Below are 22,658 nucleotides of genomic sequence, written 5' to 3'. Positions count from 1 at the left end.
AAAGAATACATTTAGAACCCTCATAAAATGCTTTTAGCATGATTCATCATAATTAACATAGTCTATCAGTCATTATTATCATAATATTTATTATTTTAAAAATTAAATTGTACATTCCTGTTTAAAACGTCTTTCTTTATGATGTCTAGTTTATGTTATCGTTGTTTTCAATCTGTCAGTTACTTTATTTTCAGTCTGGACAACAATATAAGGTACAACGTACATGGTTGTACCCACGCGGAATTAATACTCATTTTCAATAATAAATAAATCATCAGGAAAGAAAACAAGGCAGGTATTTTTGTGGAGTGTGACGTCTGAAATCCAAACGCAGCTGTCTCCACTGTCCAAACTGACATAGACACTATTATTTTTAATCTAAAATTCGCATGTCAACATTAATCTTAACACCCATCGGCGATGAAAATAGCTCTGATGGTGGTTACAATAAGGCACCATATTCGTACCCTTTTTCTGTATCTGTATAGGTACTATATAATACTTAATGCACGTCCTAATCTAATAAAAGAACTACCGTTCGTGTTTTCTCTACTTCTTCTACTTTCTAATACCACATCTTTTTGTTCTCAGAATGTGTTATCATGTGACAAGGGCACCAAAGATTACTTTTAATGTATTATAATGGAAGTATGGTGAACTAAACCCGCCTGGGCTATCAGTATACGCTGGTCGGTACCAGTCGAGGGAACATAGGTGAGGATGGGAGCAAGTTAGTTAGGTCATCGTGACGAATTAAACAAGAATTAACTATGACTTTTTCTAGAAGGGATCGCTCGGAGGTCGATCTGACAGGGTATATTGCTAGGAATGTGGTCGCTAATTAACGTACTAACGTAGCTATTACTATTCTACACTAAAAATAGGCTAAGAATTTTTTTACTCTGACAATATTATAAGAAAAATAGCAATGACGTGTTCTATTCCCTTAGTAGCCTCTTACGACATCTGATGATGATTGTGTATTCTTAATTCGTCATCACACGAATAATATATATACATATAAATAGCCATGTGGTCCTAGCATAGAATGAGCCATCCCTTCCTTTCCCGTGGGTGTCGTAAGAGGTAACTAAGGGAATTTAATTGTCAAGGGGGTAGAAGTGGGTAGCAGTGCCCCTCTTAAAACATCACCATAACTTAACTGCAGTTGCTAATCTGCCTGTCAAGCGCGGCAACTATTGGCAATAACCTCCAGGGGTGAGGTGTATTTTTAGCAGCGGGCAGTTAACAACTGATGTGATGATGATACATATAAATACATAAATAATAATTATAAATATTATAATTAATTTTATAAATATGTAGGAAATATGATAGTAATACAAAACTACTGGCTATTTTGTATTCTGTAAACAACTAGCATGCATTTTGATTACTTTAAACAAAGTGGTACGAGTGCGTCATTCAGATTTGAATACAATATGTATATACAATTTCCATAAATACTGTATTCATGTAATAGATATATAATTAGCAAAAAAGAGCATTGTTGTGGAGTACACATATGTCATTTAGAGTTTTTATATTCTTACTATATATAGCAAATTCGAAATTGACACGCAGCTCCATTGTTTTCCTTTTGGCTTCCCTTCACGACCCTAGTCTTTTAAGTTCTTTCTGCTAATATACATATATTTCCAATGACCATTTCTGGTTTTCCTTGTCGTGCACAATTATATATTTGTATGATCGTATTAACGTAATTATCATTCAGCTATTAATTATCCATTGCTAATCTCCCACAGATTGTCATGAGAAACAGTCCCGAGTAACTTAACTTCTTAACAAAAAACTTGAGGTCATTGTTCCATCAGCAGAAACACCCTATTATTGCATATTCTGGCATAGCTCTTCCAGAATTTGTATTCCGCATCGGTTACCAGTTATTCAAACTACTTGAAAATTAAAATAACCTGAAATTTTATTCTATCACGCAGCTATTCTTTATCACAATATAAACACTTGTTTGTCAAATGTTATTTGCAATTAAAGTGGCACATTTCATTCTTCCTATTTAGCTATAGAAATACGTAATAACATTTAGACGAGCAAATATTTTTGGAGCACACTATAGAACTATTACTTTGGTAAGATATATTAAGTGTTAACTTTTATATTATGAATCAACGACAGTATTCAAGTTAGATATTTAATTGAACAAGTTTTCCAAGAACAACGGACACAGGTTTTTTTTATGAGATTAGCCCAAGGCAAATGATCTTAAACACCAATGATCATGGGTCGACATATGTAATCAATTTTCGATTGTTACGGTATCCTATATTTATGAAAAGAAGTTAGTGGTTATGTACGTGGTTATGGAAAATATTTCGACCACCTTTCTTGGACCTTTCTCGGAATTGGACAACTTCCGAACGAGTTTCTTAAATAACAGTGGTTTTCGGTTTGGTATATGCTGTGGGTGTATATATATATATATATATATATATATATATATATATATATATATATATATATATATATATTTATTTAAAGGATTTGGTATATGTTCTGTGTGTGTATATATTTTGCCACGATTGAAGTTTTTTTATTTGTGGAACACAATCTTCATAACTGTAACATCGCTTTTACTGAACACGTTTTCATAACACATTTTGTATTACATAGGGTTTACTTCTAGATATTACTCCTTCATATACATTTTGTGACGATAAAATCTGATGTATTTTTTGTAGTATACAGTACATATATATTTGTTCTGTATTGAATTGAACCATCGACAAATGTATTTGTTATGTGTAGGCACGTAACATAATCGTACTTACTTGCGCAAATCGTAACTTTGATAATTGCAACAGTAAAAATTGTGTAAAAATTTATCTACCTATTTATTTTTTTAGCTAATTTGCATCGCGCGAGTAGTTGATTAATATCGTACACATTTAACACATTCATATAGAAGTGACTACTTTCTTTCACTTCATTGGGATTATCAACTTTCGGAAATAAAGTGTTGCATTTGACGAATATGTTAAATACTATAAAGACGATAAATCATATTTGATATCTCTATTTAAGCGTTATATTATTAAATATATATGATTATAACTAAACCAATTAATCAAATTCTGATGTACTGTTAATCTTTACTAATACGTGTATTAGAAATGTGAAAGTGAATTTGTTAAATCTTGGCGCCTCGACGGCCAAAGCAATCGTTATAAAATGTGGTATACAGTATACACCAGAGGGAGACTTTGTACAAAAGTCGATTGCTTGGATACCTCTGTCCCATTCGTATTTCTACCGTGAAGCAGTTTTGTTTGCATGGCTGTGTTTCGGTTTGAAGGGTGGGATATAGCGTGGATTTACAGGGTACAGAGGAATAACACCTGAGTCCTCAGGAATGGCAACGCATGGAGGGGTATCATGGGCGAAACAGTATACTCTGTTATGTCCATGGTACTGCTCATGTCTATAGGCGACGGTTACCACTTTCCATCAGGTGGGCCGTCAGGTTGTTTGCCATTCTAAGTTGTATAAAAAAAATACAACCAGGCTAATATGATGATGATGATACACCTAGTATTTGGGATGGAGAAGGATAGATTATTTTTATCTCGCCTAGTTAACTTAGTTACGCAGACAAATTGGTAATAACTAAAACATATTTAATGAGTAAATAAATAAATATTAAGTTCGTAATGATAATAACTTCTTTTTTAAGTTTTATAATAATAATATAGAGTATAACTCATAAATCACCAAGTGAGATCAATCTTTGTGACGCCAAAACCATTCGTCTTTTAACTCTTGCACAGGTGTATTGTATTCAGATGATTCTATTATATTGGACAGATTAATATACCTTAAATATAATATAGTATAATATTATACAATAGATGAAGGTAAAAAAAGATTTATTGTGTCTTAATTTACTGTATCTTTTAGTTATAGAAATATTTTTCATATTTGTGCGTAATAGATACACGTCATATTCAGTTATATACAGATCAACTTTAAGTTTTAAAAGTTTAATAAATTAAATAAAAAAATTGTGTAGTGAAAGTAGACTAATTTATTTAAAGCCAGTCTGGCTAGCAATAAACATATTTTTATAATTTATTTAAATGGATCTGAATTTGAAGATAAACATTCTATGAAAATGGAAGATCATATTTCGCTTTATAATAATAATGAATTAAAGATCGTTTGTGTCTTATTTAGGTTTTTATACTTTACACGGATATAGTTCAGTAAGTAATAAGTAACCATAATGTTGGAGTATTGTTTCAGTAAATCTCAAATTTATTAATGACTAGCTTTTACCCTCGACTTCGTCCGCGTGACTGGAATATTTTTATTGACTGGGATATAAAGGAGCCTATATCATTTTCCATTTGATGTAATATGTGTATACCAAATTTTATAGTGATAGATAAACCTTTAAGGCGCTCGCTATAAAATAACAAAGAAAAAAACCCACTTTCACATTTGTTATATTACTTATAATAAACAATGGAATGAAGTGTTTCTTAAAACTTTATTTGTTCTATAGAAAGGAATATTATATATTTACCTAGTTCAAAATATATAAAAAATTCGGAAAGCTTCTATTTCTACAGAGATGCATAAGTAAATAAATATTAAATATAGAACCTACACATGTTATCCGCATGACAATATATTGAATGTCATAAGAATGTCACTTTTATTTGTTGCCGAATTCAGTGGAAATGTTTAGAGATATCTCCATAAAATTCCAGACTTCTGACCTCGATTTCGTTTGTTTGAACTTCGATGGTTAATTGTTAATCAATAACTATCAAACGCTTGAAAACAAACTATTTTGATAAATGAACATGCGTATTCTTTATCTACGATAAACAAATATTATTGTTTTGTGGTCGTTTTTTAAAGGAAATAATTGTTAGGTTTACTGAACTTAATACTACTAGTTTACTCGTAAGTTAGTCTGTACGGCCAGTATACATTGAATTGGATAAAAGTAACGACTATCCTTATTTATTTTTTTTTTTTATAATTATTCCTTATTTATTCCAAATACTACCACTTTCCATCAGGTGGGCCGTCAGCTTATTTGCCATTCTAAGTTGTATTAAAAACATGACTGGTTTAGCCTTTAAAGTGTCAAGAGGTAACAAACCATCAAATTACTTTTAAAATTTATAATACTAGTATTAATAAAATGTATTTTTGATCTAAATGTGTTGACTAAATAGCTTGATGGATTTTAATAAATGGAGTAGGCATTGTATATTGAGGGAGCGCTAACAACGTAGCGACAGTCTTGTAATAGGTAGGTAAATACGAACGGGCATTAACTTATAAAAATAAATATTTGCGAACTTCAACCTTTGTTTTTTGTTACTATGTAATATCTACTTATTTTTCTACCAATATAGTGATAAAGACATTATTAGATTAAAATGAGGTGCAGTAGACAAACAGTGGAAGATTTTACTTTCTTTCGGCCCGTTTGAATTTTTAAGTGCCTATTTATGGGAAGATCAATAAATTATAAATGTAAATCTTCACTATTATAAAATGTTAAACTTATCTATTTATAGAAACAGAATATAATAGATATTTATAATATGAATTTCCACTTTTATAGTATAATGCTAAACAGTTCTAAAAGTATACCTAATAGCATGTAGACAAAGAAAATATATTTCACTTTATATTATAGTTTTGGGGAAAAATTGTGTTCCACAATGTTCAAAATTAACCTTTTTATATACTTTGACAATTGTTTAGTGTAGTTTTTTATAAAAAAGAAAATTGATAAAACAATTGAAATAGAATAAAAAATACATACAATACATCAAGTCAACAGACGGCATTTTTACTTACAATAATATAATAATAAATAAATAATATACAAAACAAGAATCAGCATATTTTACAAACACACAAAAAAAAACGACTTTGTGGTAGAACCAGTTATCTTGTTTTTAAAACTAAATTACTGAACCGATTTCGACAAAACTATGGGGTCAACCTGTAGCATATCCTTTTAAATATGCTTACAGATAGAAAGAAATCCAAATTCTGTTCACAACTGACGGAGTTAGTAAAAAAAAAAAAAAATCGTAAACGTAAAAATAAAAAACGTCGATCTTTTTTAAGTCTGTCGAAAAGTGTGATTTTTTAGTGAAATGTAGTTCCGTGATTTGCCAGTGTAGTAGAAACTTTCCGCAGCTCTGTCTGGTCGGAACATAAATCAAGAATTTGTCGAAGATATTGTCAAATTGATCAAGAAATTCTTTTGCAAAATTTTAGACATGCAGCATATCCAGTTAGATTTTGTATGTAGATTAGTATTTTAGTTGCAAACCGACTTTATGACGTCAAACCCGTCATAAGCTTTCCGTGCTCTATGCGTAGTGAAAGTGGTCTGACTGGGTGCTCGGGTGCTCAATCGTTCGGCTTGCCTCGGAGCTTGCTACTACTTCTAATGCCCTTCACTAATCTCGATTGAAATGTCACATAATCTCAATGAATATCATTTTAACATCTATTATGTAAACTTTTGTCTCTCAAGTACCTATGTACACATTATTGGAGAAAGTTTATTGATTTGTTGATGGCGATGGGATTATAAGTCACTGTTAGTATTGTATAGTGATATATTACTCACTAGCTGTAGCACTAGGCTTTGTCTGTGTGAAATAAGTATAATATTTGTATATGCTAAGATAACTTCTGTTTGCGAATCAAATTTCAATCAAATCAGAACAGTAGATTTATGCTTGATTGTGTGATAAAAATGTAAACATTAAAACAGTTTCCTACAGATTTATACATTTAAAACAATATTAGTTAGCATAGAATTTAATTTAATCTCTTTAGTGAAATTTGTTTTGTTTAAAGTATGTTAACTATTAAATATTGTATCTTCTCTATAAATAAATACATAAAAAGTATCTAATTATGTGGTATTTAAAATAGGATTGTATTTAGTCCCTAATATACTTTGCATACAATCGAAGTCAGGGAGGGTAAAACGGTTAACTAGAATATTTTTATAAAGGTGGGCCAAAGTTCTTGTAATTTCGTGTCAGTCACGTTGCTTTGGAATGGGAAACGTAATGGTTTGACGCCTTCACTTCTCTTTGTTCTGGTGTCTGACGAACATCTCAATATTATCTTGATTCTTTTCCATCCGACAGCAGCATTAGAGCCTAAATTGTGTGGTATACAAAATTTCTAGTTCATTGTGATTAGATCATCTTTATACGCCATTTTCTCACGTTTAATATATGTTATCTCGATTTTTTGTTACGAAATGCAATACTTTTGACTGCCTCTTACAACTGTATTGTTTCTGAAAAGAATTTTTTGTTTTAATGTTATATACATAAAATGTAATAAATATCATATGCTTTTCCATTATCCATTGTTTCATATTTACATTAATTAATAAAAGCATAGTTAATTAATTTTAATTAATGACTTTTTATATATACTAGTCTACATTTTAAATGTGTATCCGTCCCAGGGTCGAACGATTGGTTTTAAAATGTCAATGACTTGAACTTGACTAAATGGTTGCAACATCAAACAGTTGATTAATCATACATGTCAACAATGATGACTGTTACGAAAAAACATCAGATGTTAGTTATTTGTGATAAAAAAACTTAAACAAAAATAAGATGACGAGAATAACATACATAAATGAATTATATTTACGAGTACGTTGCAAAATGATGCTAGTTATAGAAAAATGAGTTCTTGTTCTTGGAAAAGTAAAAACTATAATCTGTTTATTTTTATTGACGATTTTGTTTATGTGACCAAGATATACAGATTGACCGGGTAAAAAATAGACATTTTTCTTCATCCCAAATAATATGTGTATACCAAATTTCACAGTAAGCAGAAGAGTGTTTAAGGAACCAAGAAATAAAAAAGAACTAAAAAATCTGCATTTATAATTTAGTAAAGATGTGCATTAAATATTGACATTGGATTAAAATAAAATTAGGATTTGCGTCACGTACGTAACCAACAACCAAAGTGTGACGGTTCTTAAATAAATACATGCTCTTTATACGTACGGCCGTGGTACAAAACACGTTAAATACTTAAGACAAACTAATCGTAATCTTTGATTAGGTACAAAATGGCACATACACATTTAGGGTTATCGCTTGCCAACTGTGACAACTACTGGCAAGATCCTTTTCATAGGGGAGGCCTATGTTCAGCAGTGGACAGTTAACGTCTGATATGATGATGGGTTATCGTTACTTTTTATGGTACCGTGGTATCAATATATTTTTAGCAACTCCAAAAATGAGGAGGTTATCAATTGTGAACTGATTTAGGTAATAATTCTTTTTATACTCGTAATTTATACGGTTTATTCTTATATTAGTTGTATATTATGTTCTTAATAATATTATAAACGTGAAAGTGAGTTTGTTTCTTATCTCTCAGCGTCACAATAGATTCACCAATTAATATGAAATTTAGTACATACATATACTAATTACATTGCATCAAGAAGGTCAAAGGCTACTTTTTATCCCATTCAGGGAATATATCGTTTTCAGGCGGACGATGTCGCGGGTAAATTTTAGTAGCAATATATATTAATTTTATTGTAGTCAGGAATAATGATGTGATGATTTTATTTATACCTAATTATCATTTTTATATTGTTATAGGTAACGTAAAAGAGTACAGTCACACAGTTTTACTACTAGATGTTTTCTAGATACACTCAATAGATCGATTATATTTAAAATAATAGGTCGCAGATTCATATGTGTGTAGTAGATGTGTAATTCTGATGTAATACTTTATCATTTTGACTGATAGAACAACAACAAAAGATCGCAATAAAGACTTCTTTAGATTTTTTCAAGTGCGTGAGTTGTTTGTTAAAGACATACAACGATTTTTTTTATTTGTACAATCAATCGGATTTTCCATTTCTGTACTGTTAAATAACGTTATATTTACAAAATGCATTCCTGAGATTGCTTAACAAATTATTGAGTTAACTCCCATCAACATAGTAAGCTCGCGGCAAGGTTCAGGTAAACTTGCGTAAGGGATAGCAGAAATAAATTGTTGTGAAATTCCAACGTCACGGGGATCTCAAATTAACAAGTGTTACGTAAAATTACACTTTAATATCAAACGTATTGGTTCAGTCGGCCTTCTAACCTAAATATTGGATACATCTCTAGCTTACCGGCAGCTGTACAGGCATTTACAGCAGTGCTACTAAGATAGCGTTAGAAATTATCAACAATTATAATATAGGTATTTTCACTTGTGGGATAGGTAAAGAGAATCTTGTGTCACAGACCTTTATCTTTATTACATCCAGCTTCATTATTATTAATATATTTTGACGAAAGGCACAATTAGACTTGTGTTTCTTAGGAAAAGTTGTTCAGTTTCATTAAAGTCTACTGTGGATAGTTAGAATCTTTTAATTATGTAAATTTTGTGTAAAAATATCTTCAGACCTTAAGTTCTACAGATTTTTTAAATTTGTATTAAAAATGGAAAAATTATAGCTATATAATAATTATTTTTATCGTGCCTCCAGTTATACTGTTTATAATTATTCCTCTCCATCTAAAGGTTGCCTGGAAGTTTGGAAGAGATCGCAGGCCAATCGACAAGGCCGTCCATTGTTTTCTCAGTGTGATAATTTCTTTTATTGTTTTGTATATATAATAAAGTATATATTGTATAGAGGCGAATAGAGAACTTAAGGTAGAGGGATGAGCAAAGCTTTACTGCGGTTGGCAACCGTGGCAGGCGTGGCAACTACTGGCAAAACTTTTCTTATTAGGAAAGCTTATGTCCAGCAGTAGACAATTAACGGCTGCAATGAAATATTATTTATATATATAAAAATATGGATAAATTGAGAATTTCCTTTTTGTAGTTGCGATCACTTTAAAAAATTAAAAGTGTAAAGGAAAAGGTTATAACTTTTGCACATGATTGCACTTTTTTATCTGGACCACGAAGGCGTCCTATTTTATTTAAAATATGAGACGTTCAAAATCAAAAACGAGAGATAAAAGACAAAATGTTACTCATATAGCACCGAATATCCATTGAAAATAGGTCGGTCGACGGTACGACGTTCATTATGAGACGGCAACTTCAAACGTGTATGACTTGATAATTGAGTGTTATTGGCCGCCCACGAACGTCACGGGTGGACGCGTATCTCCTTACAATGCTGATTGATAGATACAGGTGTAGGTTGCAAAATGTATGGGCACAGAGACTACTCTGAACAATGAATAAATTGAATGAAATAGAGAAAGATAATTATGACAAATGCCACAATTTACTCATTGGCTAGATTTCAAACTAGCATACTTGAAGATGTTGCAACAATATTATAAAAGGATAATTTTTGACAACATTTTTCAATTTTGAATTAATTATAGGTAGTAGGTATTTATCATAGTACATAGTTATATGCTCCTAATTTCGATGTTTTTTTTTTACTTTACGAGACTTAGTAAACGATTGTTAAAATTATTCCATTTCATTGGTTATATTATTTTGATTTAGTAGTATAACCAGTTCTGACGCAATCTCTGATTGTGAGAATGATCGAAAGATATGTCTAAAGATTATTTATCTCAAATCAAATACAGATAAAATAAAAAATAAAACTAGGATAGAGTACTCTGTTTTGAAAACCCAGACAAAGGTCATTTGATATTCAATCATAAGAATATTCTTATGGAAATATTATTAAAATATGAAAATTATCGAAGCGGGCGGAACTTGACCCCGCACTTTCTACGCTATACTATGTAATTGCCAAGTGTCTAATTTATAAATAAAAATGATTAATATTCTTATGATCCAACAACCCAGAATATCCAGACTAACAATATTGCTCATAGGCAAAAATAGTTAAGACGGTGACACACCCAAGCTTATAGATTATATTGCAAAGATCAAAATCACATGAAACAGATTAAGTGGGTTAAATCTATCCCATCACTCAGTTTTATTATGTGTTTATAAATTATGAGGTATTTCTAAAAAAAATCTAAGGGAATTGTCATTCCTTGTTATAATTATTATTATTTTATAAAGATATATATTTTAAAAGTGGTTTATTGTGTTATATAAATTGGTCTATTTTTAGTATAAAACAGAGTTTCGCAAATAGAAATGATGTATTTATAGATTTATCTTATTATTAGTTGACAATGTAATTGAAAATACAGTCAGGAAAGGTAGAATGTAAAATGTAGGTTTGCACAGTGGGTAAGTTCATGATATAACAAGAGTCAGTGTATGTTTATTTTACTTCAATTTTGTTTTTAGAGTAGGTAGTTAATTTTTATTAGGTATAACAATATGAGATAAGAAATGTCTCATTTGTAGAATTTAGATATTTTTTGCTTTAGTATTATTATTAAATTTTATAGTAAACCTAAATAGCATTTTTTTTAATGGAGCAAATCCCGCTATGGGATTATTTGTACTTGAGTGAGATTTTCTCCTTTATTCTTACTTTATTTTTGTAAACGACTGTTCGACCACATAAACATATAGGCTATAGTTAGTAACAAAATATGAAATAATTGTAACAAGCTTACTCAATAGATGCAGTATGTTCAAATTTCAAATGTTTATTTCTTTTACTATAAATCATATTTCGACAATTACAAACACATAAAAATAAATTAAACAAATTGGTCCACTTCTATTAAAGTAATGCTCTTATCAAAATGAATAGCTACTAACAAGATTGAATAAATTTTATATGTATATATAGATTTATAAATATGACAATAACCCCAATAAACTTAAAAACTCTTGTCTAAAAAGGGATCAATTTGCTATTATAATATAATCGGAAATTGGGGAACTGGGTAGATAAAAGCATCTCATTATTCTTTTGGAAGGAATAAATAACCGGAACAAAGACTTTATACGAGCTCGAAGATATACCTATCGGTAAAAAGTATCCGAAATAAGATATATATCTTGTATTATAGATGTATATCACTTACGTTTAATATATATATACACGTTGCTAATAAATATCTTTATATAATTATCTAATAATCGTTTATTTAATATTAAAAACTAAACGTAGATAATGAATTGAACATATGGTTCTCTATGTATATAAGATTAGAAAGAATTTTATCATTTTCAATGTATATATTTAGCAGAGATACAAAGTGTACCAGAGATGATCATGAGTCATACAGTTAATAGATAGAGAAAATCCGTGTTTCAGTGTTTACTGAGGACTGTTTGCGTATAATTTATTTCTTTGAATTGTTTATGCTCAAGATCGCAACATTGCAATCGTTGTTGATGTTCAATGTTTATAAATCTATTCTAATATTGCGAACCTGAGGGCTTCGTGATGATTTGAATAAGTAGATAATATATAATTACTAAGATTATGTTAGCTGACTTTTGCAAATTTGATATTGTGGTTTTAGATAGAATGATTAAATCATAATATTGATTTTGAAAGTAGATTGATCTTTAAAATAAGTCCTTAATTATACTGGAACAACAAAGAGATCTATGTATTCTTATTCTGTTGCCATCTTTGTATTTCCCAAATTGGAGCCAATGATGCATTATTCTAAAATTTTATTGAAATCATTTGAGCGTTTTGAGATTGTCGTGAACGAACATAATGACACTGGATTTTTATATAATAAAATTTAATATAATAAAGATATATAAATATAATATTTAATAAATTAGTAATAATTATGTGTAGTTGAAATTACAAAAAAATATTGTAATAATTTGTTTGTTTGTTACAGGTACCGGCACATTTGGTCGCGTGTGCCTCTGTCGAGACAAAGCTGCCGACGAATATCTAGCTATGAAAATCCTCTCGATGGCAGATGTAATTCGTTTAAAACAAGTCGATCATGTGATGAACGAAAAAAATATATTATCAGAAATCAATCATCCATTTATAGTGAATTTGTAAGTATAAATATTTAATATGAACAGATTGTTTTAAATTGTAAGCCACTAATACATAAAATCAGATGTCGTGTTACTTGATAAAATAGATAATAAAATACATATAACTTAACCTAATTTTAACCGAAGAGTATAATTTAAAGTCAAGACAATATAAATTTCTAAGAAGTATATGGATATATAGAAAATGTGAATAAAGTACCTACTGACGTTAAAAATAAGATCAACATTGTTAATTGATCATATTAATGATATCTAATAATAGGAATATACTGGTTTTTGATTCTACACGAGTATTACATCAATACAATTAAAACTTTTTTGGACGAATACTGAAAGTTAGATTAGATTCTTTTAGTCGAGAGAAAAAAATTTAATTCTTTTTGAAATATTAAGGTACAACATATTTCTAAGCATATTACTTAGATTAAGGTTTATATTAGTTTCGTCATGTGACCCCGACATAGAATGGGCCACCCCATTCTTTCCCGAGGGGGATGTAAGACGCAACTAAAGGAACTTAATGGTCGAGGGATGAGCAGTAGTGCCTTTTTGTTATACTATTTAGAATGGCAAACAAGTCCGAAATTTCGGAGCCAAACGAAACAGAAATTTGATGTTAAAATTACATTATACATGCCATTTCGAAATATTAAAAATGTTAAAATATTGTTCCTTTGGATTTTTATGATAGGATGTATGACAAACGAAATGTTCAACTCCATTTATTGGTCCGATTTTGGTATAAACAAAAACACGAAATTGAGTCCGAAATTTCGGAATTTCATTTCATGGTAGGCCCGCTGTTTCGCCCATGATACCCCCATGCGTTGCCATTCCTGAGGACTCAGGTGTTATTCCTCCGTACCCAGTAAATTCAAACTTTAAAACTTTACCAATGCTTCACTGCGGTTGCCAAACCCCAGTGTGGCAACTACTGACAAAACCCACTTTAGGAGGAGACCTATGTTCAGCAGTGGACCTAATAATAATAATTATATTAGCTTACATATTATGATACACGTACTCGTTGTTAGAAATATGGAATATATTATTTCTATTATTATTTGTATAAATACCTACATGGCTGAGGGGCCTTGACTTATCAATAGCATTGTACTTGGAATGTCCTTGACACACATTTATATTATGAATACCTTTTGTAATTTCGCAATATGGAACACATCGGTAGTAATAATAATTTACATTGGGTAATATTACAATCTTTTAATTTAAAATTGTCTAATATAGTTGATATTATATTTAATTATTTATAAGATTTTCACTTTTTGTTTTACATATTATCAATGTATAAATGTAATTAGGGCCATTTATAAATAAGTATAGCATATTAGAATTTATGAATAGTATTATTGTCATTAGGTATTACTTGTAGTAGTTCTAGATAAGGTTTCGGTATAATCCAAGCTAAGTTTGATATATATACCATACTAAATTCCTTCTGAATTAGATTACACAAATTTACAAAAATAAACAAAAATATAACAAAAACAAAATTATGGTCCTTTAATCCTACTAATATTATAAATGTGAATGTTTCTTAAGATGTTTGGATATTTGTATGTTTGTTACTTAATCATGCTACATGACTGAACGGATTTGAACGAAATTTGGTTAACAGATTAAATCCTAACTTAATACATAGGATACGAATATGGATAATTAACAAATACATTTTAACAATTTTGTATTTCGGAGTAAATTAATTTTTTTTCTCTTCCCTTCAGACTTTGATTTTATAAGTTTTTTTATTATAAATATATATTACTAAAAAGAAAAGGACACTATATAAGTACAAAGGTTGATGCTAAAATGGTAGAGTTATACGAGATTGGTTTGAATATAATAATTTTAGATTTTTTTTCTGTCCTAAATAGAAACGTGTGCATTGTTATGATTACGTTTCCGTTTGGAGCGTGAAATTAGTAACGCAATATGAGAGAAATGAGATACATTCGTATATAAATCGAGAATGTTACTTTTTCATAGATACTGAAAGTATGAGATGAGGGGGCGATTACTCTGGGAAAAGACATAGTACATTTAAATGAATACACATAATGTTAACATAGATTTAAAAGAGTAACTATAGAGTTTCCTGCGAGTTCTCCTTAACAGGTAACAATTTTCCGAATCCTGTATTTGTAATAAATAATTATTTATATTAAAAGTTTTTGTATACAAGTATATCTGAATAAAGATAATTTGAATTTAAAACTATGTAACAATACACAAGAAATACAGAGAAATTTCCTGTAAAGTACATAAAACCAGTATGCTGTTATGTAGTTACTCTTACTCGATGTACCGGCTACCTTTCTATTTCTACGAGGTTATCAACTGCGTTCGACTGCATGTGCTGTCTGTCAATTAAATACCCACTAGACAGTGCTTGGCCCTGTGCCAATGTTTCATCTTTATTGTCTCCAATTCATTATACAATTTGCGTAGTCACTGTTAGCGTATAGACGTTGCCTATACATTACACTAGATTTTATTTACGAAATTTATCACGATAGATTTATTTCAATTTTTCTCTCTGTCATATAGTATTTAATTTTTTTTTATTTTTGTACGACATATTGATCTGTAGCCAGCTCTAACAAAGAAAAATGAGTCATTTTCATGAACAAAGGAAACGTACTGTAACTGTAACGTAAACTGTAAAAAATATTGGGCCTCTGAAATGTTTATATACTTTTTAAGAAACTTCTAGTCTTTTTAAATTAATTATCATTCTGTTTAACTAACTAAAGTCTATAAAGTATATAGGTCTAATAAAGTATTTTTTTAATTTCTATCAACTTGAAATAAATTATTTAACTTAAAATAATAAAATAACAAAACCCACATTTATCACACCTTCTCACTTTTTTTGAAAGGCTTTTTTTATGCCACTTAAAATAAATACATGAATAAAATAAAGATAAAATGAAGATTTTTAAACAAAAAAATACACAGCATCTACTAATATCAAGAAAACTGCATCTGTTTCTTCGCCAAGAATGGCAAACATGCAGTTTGGGTTTGCATTAAAGGTCATGTTAAGTGTATGCAAGACGCATATCGCACGAAATGCTCATTTCTTTGGCGACAGACATGCGGCGTCAAACAGATAGTTGGCAGGTGCCTAGGCGCCAACTGGGAATCGAATCAATCGACTACGTATTCTGCTGATGGGAATCTGGCATACTTCCGATGCCGTTACATTCCATCAGTTTTGACTGAAATATATAGATCCCTTATTCTTGCTGTTTGGATTCTGTTTCCAAATATAGTACAAGTAGTTAAAAATCTTTCCATGTATATACCGCATTCCTTACTAATGTTTAATTTTCATTTTTAGAGTAATTTTTAGTTCTTTTGTGATGTCCATAGGTTATGTATCATAATTTTATTGTAGGTCGTTGTTGTTATTCCAAGTCCTATAAAAAAGAACGAAAAACTTAACCGAAATTTGTGCATAGCCTGGTTTATAGCAAACAGCTGGTGCTTAGATTGCGAAAAGAAAAATGTGTCGAAACTTGTTAGTTAGCATCAATATGTTTGTATCAATATTTTCTTTCACATAGAAAATAAAGTAACAATTTACCTACGTCCATTTTTAAAACATTTCTTAAAAATTTCTGTTGTCTTGTTATATGTAATGTTTAAATTTCCATACATACAAGTAACAAAGATTATCAAATTAACAAATAATAAGCATTATTACTTAGAACATACATACATACATATATATATATATATATATATATATATATATATATATATATATATATATATATATATATATATATATATATATATATATATATATATATGTCGATTAAAGATTATCTTCTTTTGTTATGTTAATTAATGAAGTGATTGAATTTCAGGCGGTGGTGGACTCACGACGATTCGTGTATTTACATGCTGTTCGACTATGTGTGCGGCGGCGAACTGTTTTCTTACTTAAGAAATGCCGGCAGATTCAGTAATAGTATAGGTAAGTTATTAGTTACGTAATAAGAAAAGTACTGAGGAAGACTTTGTAGTAAAAGTCGTTTGCTCTAGGTAGGTACCTCTTTCTCAGCCGTGTTTCAGTCGCGAAGCATCTGTGGTTGCATAGTTGTGTTTCGGTTTGCAAGGTGGGATATAGCAGTGAAATTATCGTGTACAGATGTCTTTTTGAAGTTCAATATTATGATCTTACTTTGTATATAAATTCATATTTTTTTGTACTACAGTGAATTGTTCGGAAACTTTCTTACTTTCTTATTTGCTTCGTATTTTTTTAACAACAAGAAAAAAAAAATCATTTTCACTGAGTAGAATGTAAGTTTTAATGCTAAATCTTTAAATACATTATCAGATAGTAATAATAAAATAATAATGGTTGTGATGATGATGATGATAAACAATGAAATGGACGTGGATAAATAGATGTTACATCGCAACTGTATAAAACGTTTAAAATAGAATTTAATATAGATTTTGTTGATAGAATATTATTATTCAATCTATAAATTACAAAAATATTCATTTTTTTATGCAACTTAGAATGGCAAACAAGCTGACGGCTCACCTAATGGAATGTGGTAACCGTCACCTATAGGCATGAGCAATACCATAGACATAACAGAGTATACTGTTTCGCCCATGATACCCCCCATGCGTTGCCATTCCTGAGGACTCAGATGTTATTCCTCTGTACCCAGTAAATTCACGCCATATCCCACCCTTCAAACCGAAACACAGCCATGCAAACACAGCTGCTTCACGGTAGAAACACGAATGGGACAGAGGTACCCAAGCAATCGACTTTTGTACAATGTCTCCCTCTAGTAATTAGTAGTTTAGCAGTTTTTATTAATTATATCAAGCTATTTGCGTTAACTATTTCTATACGTATAACTATGGTAATAATAATCACCACCTTGAGAACAGCAACTGTGATATATTTGATGTAAAATATAAACCGTACGCTTCATAGCTTGATAGCAAGTAGTCAATTAAAGGTAAACAGTACGGGTACTAATTTCACGTTGCTAATTCAGTAAACGTTAAATATATTCACTTACCTTTGATTTTTTATAGCTGTAGCATTGATCAAAGCTGCCAAGAGATCAAATGAGGGAGATTATGTTTTTTATGGTTGGATCGTATTTTATTATACCGTGTTGCTACTTTTTCCTTTTCATTACTGTAGAATCTGTGAAAAATGTTCTGATTTATATTATTTTATTACTTATACTACAGAAATTAAGAACAACTACGACTACAAATATATATATTTTTCAACCACATAAATTGTCTTGCCATCAAGCTAAGATACCGTGTGTTATAAGAATGATAAAGCAGACTATGAACCTCTGGAGGCACAATCCAGAACACCCAGGCCCAAATTAATTTGGAAAGTTCGTTTTTAAAATTGGTCCGACCGAGACTCGAACCTGGGATCTCACTACGCAAAGTAGTATGCTAATTAAGAGTAGTAGTATTGTTTTTCAAACCCATAAATTGTCTCGTTAGTAAACTAGGATTTCCTGTATTATAAGAATGGGAAACTAGACTAGAACACCTCTGGAGCCCCAATACAGAACACCCAGGCCCGAAATAATTTGGAAAAGTTCGTTTCAAAATTGGCCTGACCGAGACTCGAACCTGGGATCTCATTACGCAAAGCAATGTGTTTACCACTGTGCCACGAAGGTTGGCGTAAGCATAATGTTTTAATTGAGGTAATTTATATTACTTCGTTTAATCTATAAATAAGCTACTATAAATAACTATAATTAAAAAAATATTGAATTGAAGTGATTTATATTAACTCATATGTATATACATTATAAATTTTTAACTATGTGTAAAAAAAGCAATAATACAATGTTCCCCCACTTTTTTCACCAGGATGTCGTAAGAAGCGGCCAAGGAAACAAAACAACAGCACAATACATTATTTGAAAGAAAAAAACATTTAAAATAAAACTGTATTAAATCGTACTCTATCTCTATCTTGGCTTGTATGTCGCGATAATTAAACTAATATTCTCAGATCCGTGTACAACAGTGGGATGCAAACTGGTTGACATGACCTAGGTTTATAATAAAATCTAAAAAAATCAATCGAAATAAAATAAAAATATATCTTAGGTTATTTCAAATACAACTCAGGAGAACAGTAATAACTAGAATAACGTTGATTAAAATTATTATGCATTGCTCTTGCGCAGAGTATGAACCCATTAACCTGTAAAATCTAGGCCGTTACCATCTGGCTAGTCATCACTAAAGTTTAAATATATCGTCAGCCTACGCCTAGTTAGTCCTAAGGTTGTCATTATTATAAATAAATTATGACCTATTTCTCATTGGCATAGTTATAACAGTTGCATTGGGTAAATATAATTAATATCGATCTAACCATAAGAACAAAGTACGTTTATAAAATATCTGGCAGAATAAATCTTTATTTTATTTTGCTGCGAAAAAAATCGAGAGCTTCAATAGTTCAATACTGACAACGGATGAATGATAAAATGTTCCGTAAACACTATGATATATTTGAATTTAGAACATGGAATTGTGTGTCCATAAGATTTTATGTTAGATATGAATATGTTAAAAAAATTGGCTTTAACTGAAAATGAATATGATGAGTAAATTAAATATGGGAGTAAATTAAAGTAAATTTTCTTGTTTCTCTCAAAGAAAGATTTAAACCCAAGCAAATAATAATCATTATTGCCAAAAAGTGGTTCAAAATTGGCGATATAATCGCATAACGTAGTATAAAAATAAATAAAAATTTATACCTTAGCAAGCCTTTAATATTGGGTATATGAGGAGACAGAAATTCTAGAATTTCAATAGGTCAATGGTGACAACCGATGAATGACAAGACGTTTCGTAAACACTATGATATATTTGAATTTAGAACACTGAATTGTGTTCATATGTAAGACAAATGTAACGGTTTAATTGTTGCAAAATAAATATGAGAGTAACATGGGAGAATTAACGAATAAACATTTTCTTGTTCCTCTCGTTGAAAGATTTAAGCCTAATCAAATAATAAGCATTATTGATAAAAATGGTTCAAAATTGGTAACATAATCGCTTAATATAGCCAAAAAATACAGAAAATTGAGACCTTAACTATAGAACGATAAGGAGAAAAGACTTTCGATAGGAAGAATATGAAAAATAGATTTAAATAGGTATTAATATTTTAACAGAATCTAGATATTATTCACACAATTTATCACAATTCCTGTCAGTATACATGAACAAGTCTCTCTTAAAACTGCGGCGGAGGTGAAATTAAAAATAGTAGTAAAACAGTGAATCTGTAGTCAGCACTTATTGCTTTGATGACATGATAATGCAGTTTATTTAGAGTAATCATAAAAAAACATATATTTTTATGTATGTAATGTTGTAAATAAATAAACTGGAGCGGAATAAATAAATAAGGTTTGGAGTTTCGCCAGCGCAACGCTCCGGGGTCTGGCAGAGCGTGGACGCGGTTGTCGCGCGTTGTTTGCGTCCGTCTACAACTGTCCGTTTATCGTATGCGTCCACCGCTTGCGCTTTACACTTAGGACTTTCGCCCACCATTTCTACTTTTCACTTGATTTTTATGATACCGCTTTGAAATGAATATGACCGAACTAAAATTTTCATCAATATTACATTCGAAACAATCTTGTTTCGTTTAATTTATTCATACTTAATGTTTCCGTTTTCATAAATTCGTAGGTACATCTTTACCTACAACAGTAGTAGTATGTATTTATTGAATAAGTTTCAAGGTAACCTTGTCAATATTGGCATTTTAAATTTGTTTGTACCCGAATAGCAGCTTATGAAATATTTCAGTCATTTTGATAACAATTTTACGGATAATTATAATTTTACTTAGATGTAAGTATAAACGTACGCTATTAGGACAGTTTCGAAAAATATGAAATATAGAAAATAGCAAGCATTGATTGCTATTTTATCACAAATAGATACATGATTTTTATCTCTACAATAGTATAAAACAGTTGCTTCCCGCCGTTTGTCCCTCTGTATGTACGCTTAGATCTTTAAAATTAGGTGACGGATTTTAATACGGTTTTCATCAAAAGATTAAATCACTCTGATTTAAGAGAAACGTTTTAGAATACGTAGAGTTTAATATTGTTTTGTATCAATTTATTGAAATGTGATGATAATTATTTCAAGAGGGCGAAAAAGTTAAGCCGACTGAGAGATTTCATCGAAAATGCTGTCTTATTTTTTTTAAATGTAACAAAATAATATGTGCTAGATCTGTTTCTCTTTATTAGGACTATAAAAAAGTCAAAGTATATTAAACAAGTAGCTTTTTATAACCATTTTTATGTTTGAAAACATATTTGTATTGTCCATTCCTGACTCAGGTGTTATTCCTCTGTACCCAGTAAATTCACGCCATATCCCACCCTTCAAACCGAAACACAGCCATGCAAACACAACTTGGTTGAAACACGAATGGGACAGAGGTCCAAAGTCTCCCTCTGTAGTATATTATATATTATAATGTTATATTAATAATATCAATTACTCTACACTGATACTACATTATTTTATACATTGTATCCGTGCGAAGCCGAGGCTGTAATAGTTAAAATATCAAATCTTGATAAACTTTACTAATATTCCAAATAATACGAAAGGGCAGTCTATTTTTTTATTTATTATGTTTTACGAATTAATTTTATTGTATTATTTTTATCAGAACTGAAGCGTAGGGATTTAATGTTAAATTATTATTTAAATTTCTATCTCAAATTATTATATAAATAGATTTCCTCTGTGTAAATATAGCCTCCAAATTACATTAAAATATTAAATGTTTTGCCACATCTATTACTATTTATCTTAAGATAGTCACTATAGTAGATACTCGTATCAAAGATGTTTGGCGTTTGGCCCTTGGCTAGCATGCAAGTGTTCACTATGAGTAAATTAAGATTAATTGTTTTACCATTTTGACACAACTCGAGCATTAGAAATTACGTAGTCGGTTGTATGGCTACCGCTTTTGTTTATTACTTCCGACGTCATATTTCGAGGGAAACAGGATGATATTTCTAAAGATATCTCTTATGTCCATAGTGTTGTTCGTGTTTATAGGCGACAGTTATGACTTTTCATTAATGGACCGTTAGTTTGTTTACCATTCCAAGCGACATAAAAAAAGTTGTATGTATAAAATCATTGATATTTTGATAAACGTTGCTCCTATATACTCTTATGAGGAAACAGATCGTGTTTTTTTTTTCCTACGCATGTTCAGTATATTTTTATTCTATGCGCGAGAAATATCGTCATCATCATGTCGGCCGTTAACTGTCCACTGTTGAGCAAAGGCTTCCCCTATCCTTATAGGGGAAGCATCATGTCTACACCCCTTGGTGTAGACATAATGCGCTTATAATCTAAATAAATTTATTGGTAATAATTAGCTATTTCATAGGACACCTATATTTTTATATTTATCAAGTTTTGTGGGTCTCTTACATCTGGTGATAAATAAATCAGCTGTGAAAATCTATCTGAAACTTCCGATGGCCTTGATTCTAAAAACGATTGATGTCACGAAAGTAACTCTGTCAAAATGATACATTTGTTGACGTTTGTATCAT

General features: G+C 30.3%; 1 protein-coding gene across 1 annotated transcript in view; it reads left to right on the top strand.

The window, feature by feature from the left end:
- Positions 1-22,658, top strand: part of LOC113516758 (cAMP-dependent protein kinase catalytic subunit 3) — a 60,750-nt gene that overhangs the window by 20,115 nt on the left and 17,977 nt on the right. Inside the window, exons 2-3 of the mRNA XM_052900907.1 lie at positions 12,810-12,978; positions 16,878-16,987. Of these exons, the coding sequence (XP_052756867.1) occupies positions 12,810-12,978; positions 16,878-16,987 (279 nt within the window). The remainder of the gene's footprint in view (positions 1-12,809; positions 12,979-16,877; positions 16,988-22,658) is intronic.

The sequence above is a fragment of the Galleria mellonella genome, unplaced genomic scaffold (genome assembly GCF_026898425.1).
Source record: "Galleria mellonella isolate WM207_F2 unplaced genomic scaffold, CSIRO_AGI_GalMel_v1 utg72, whole genome shotgun sequence".
Lineage (NCBI taxonomy): Eukaryota > Metazoa > Arthropoda > Insecta > Lepidoptera > Pyralidae > Galleria > Galleria mellonella.
Note: the sequence above shows the minus strand (reverse complement) of the source record. Positions and strands in the feature narration are given on the sequence as shown.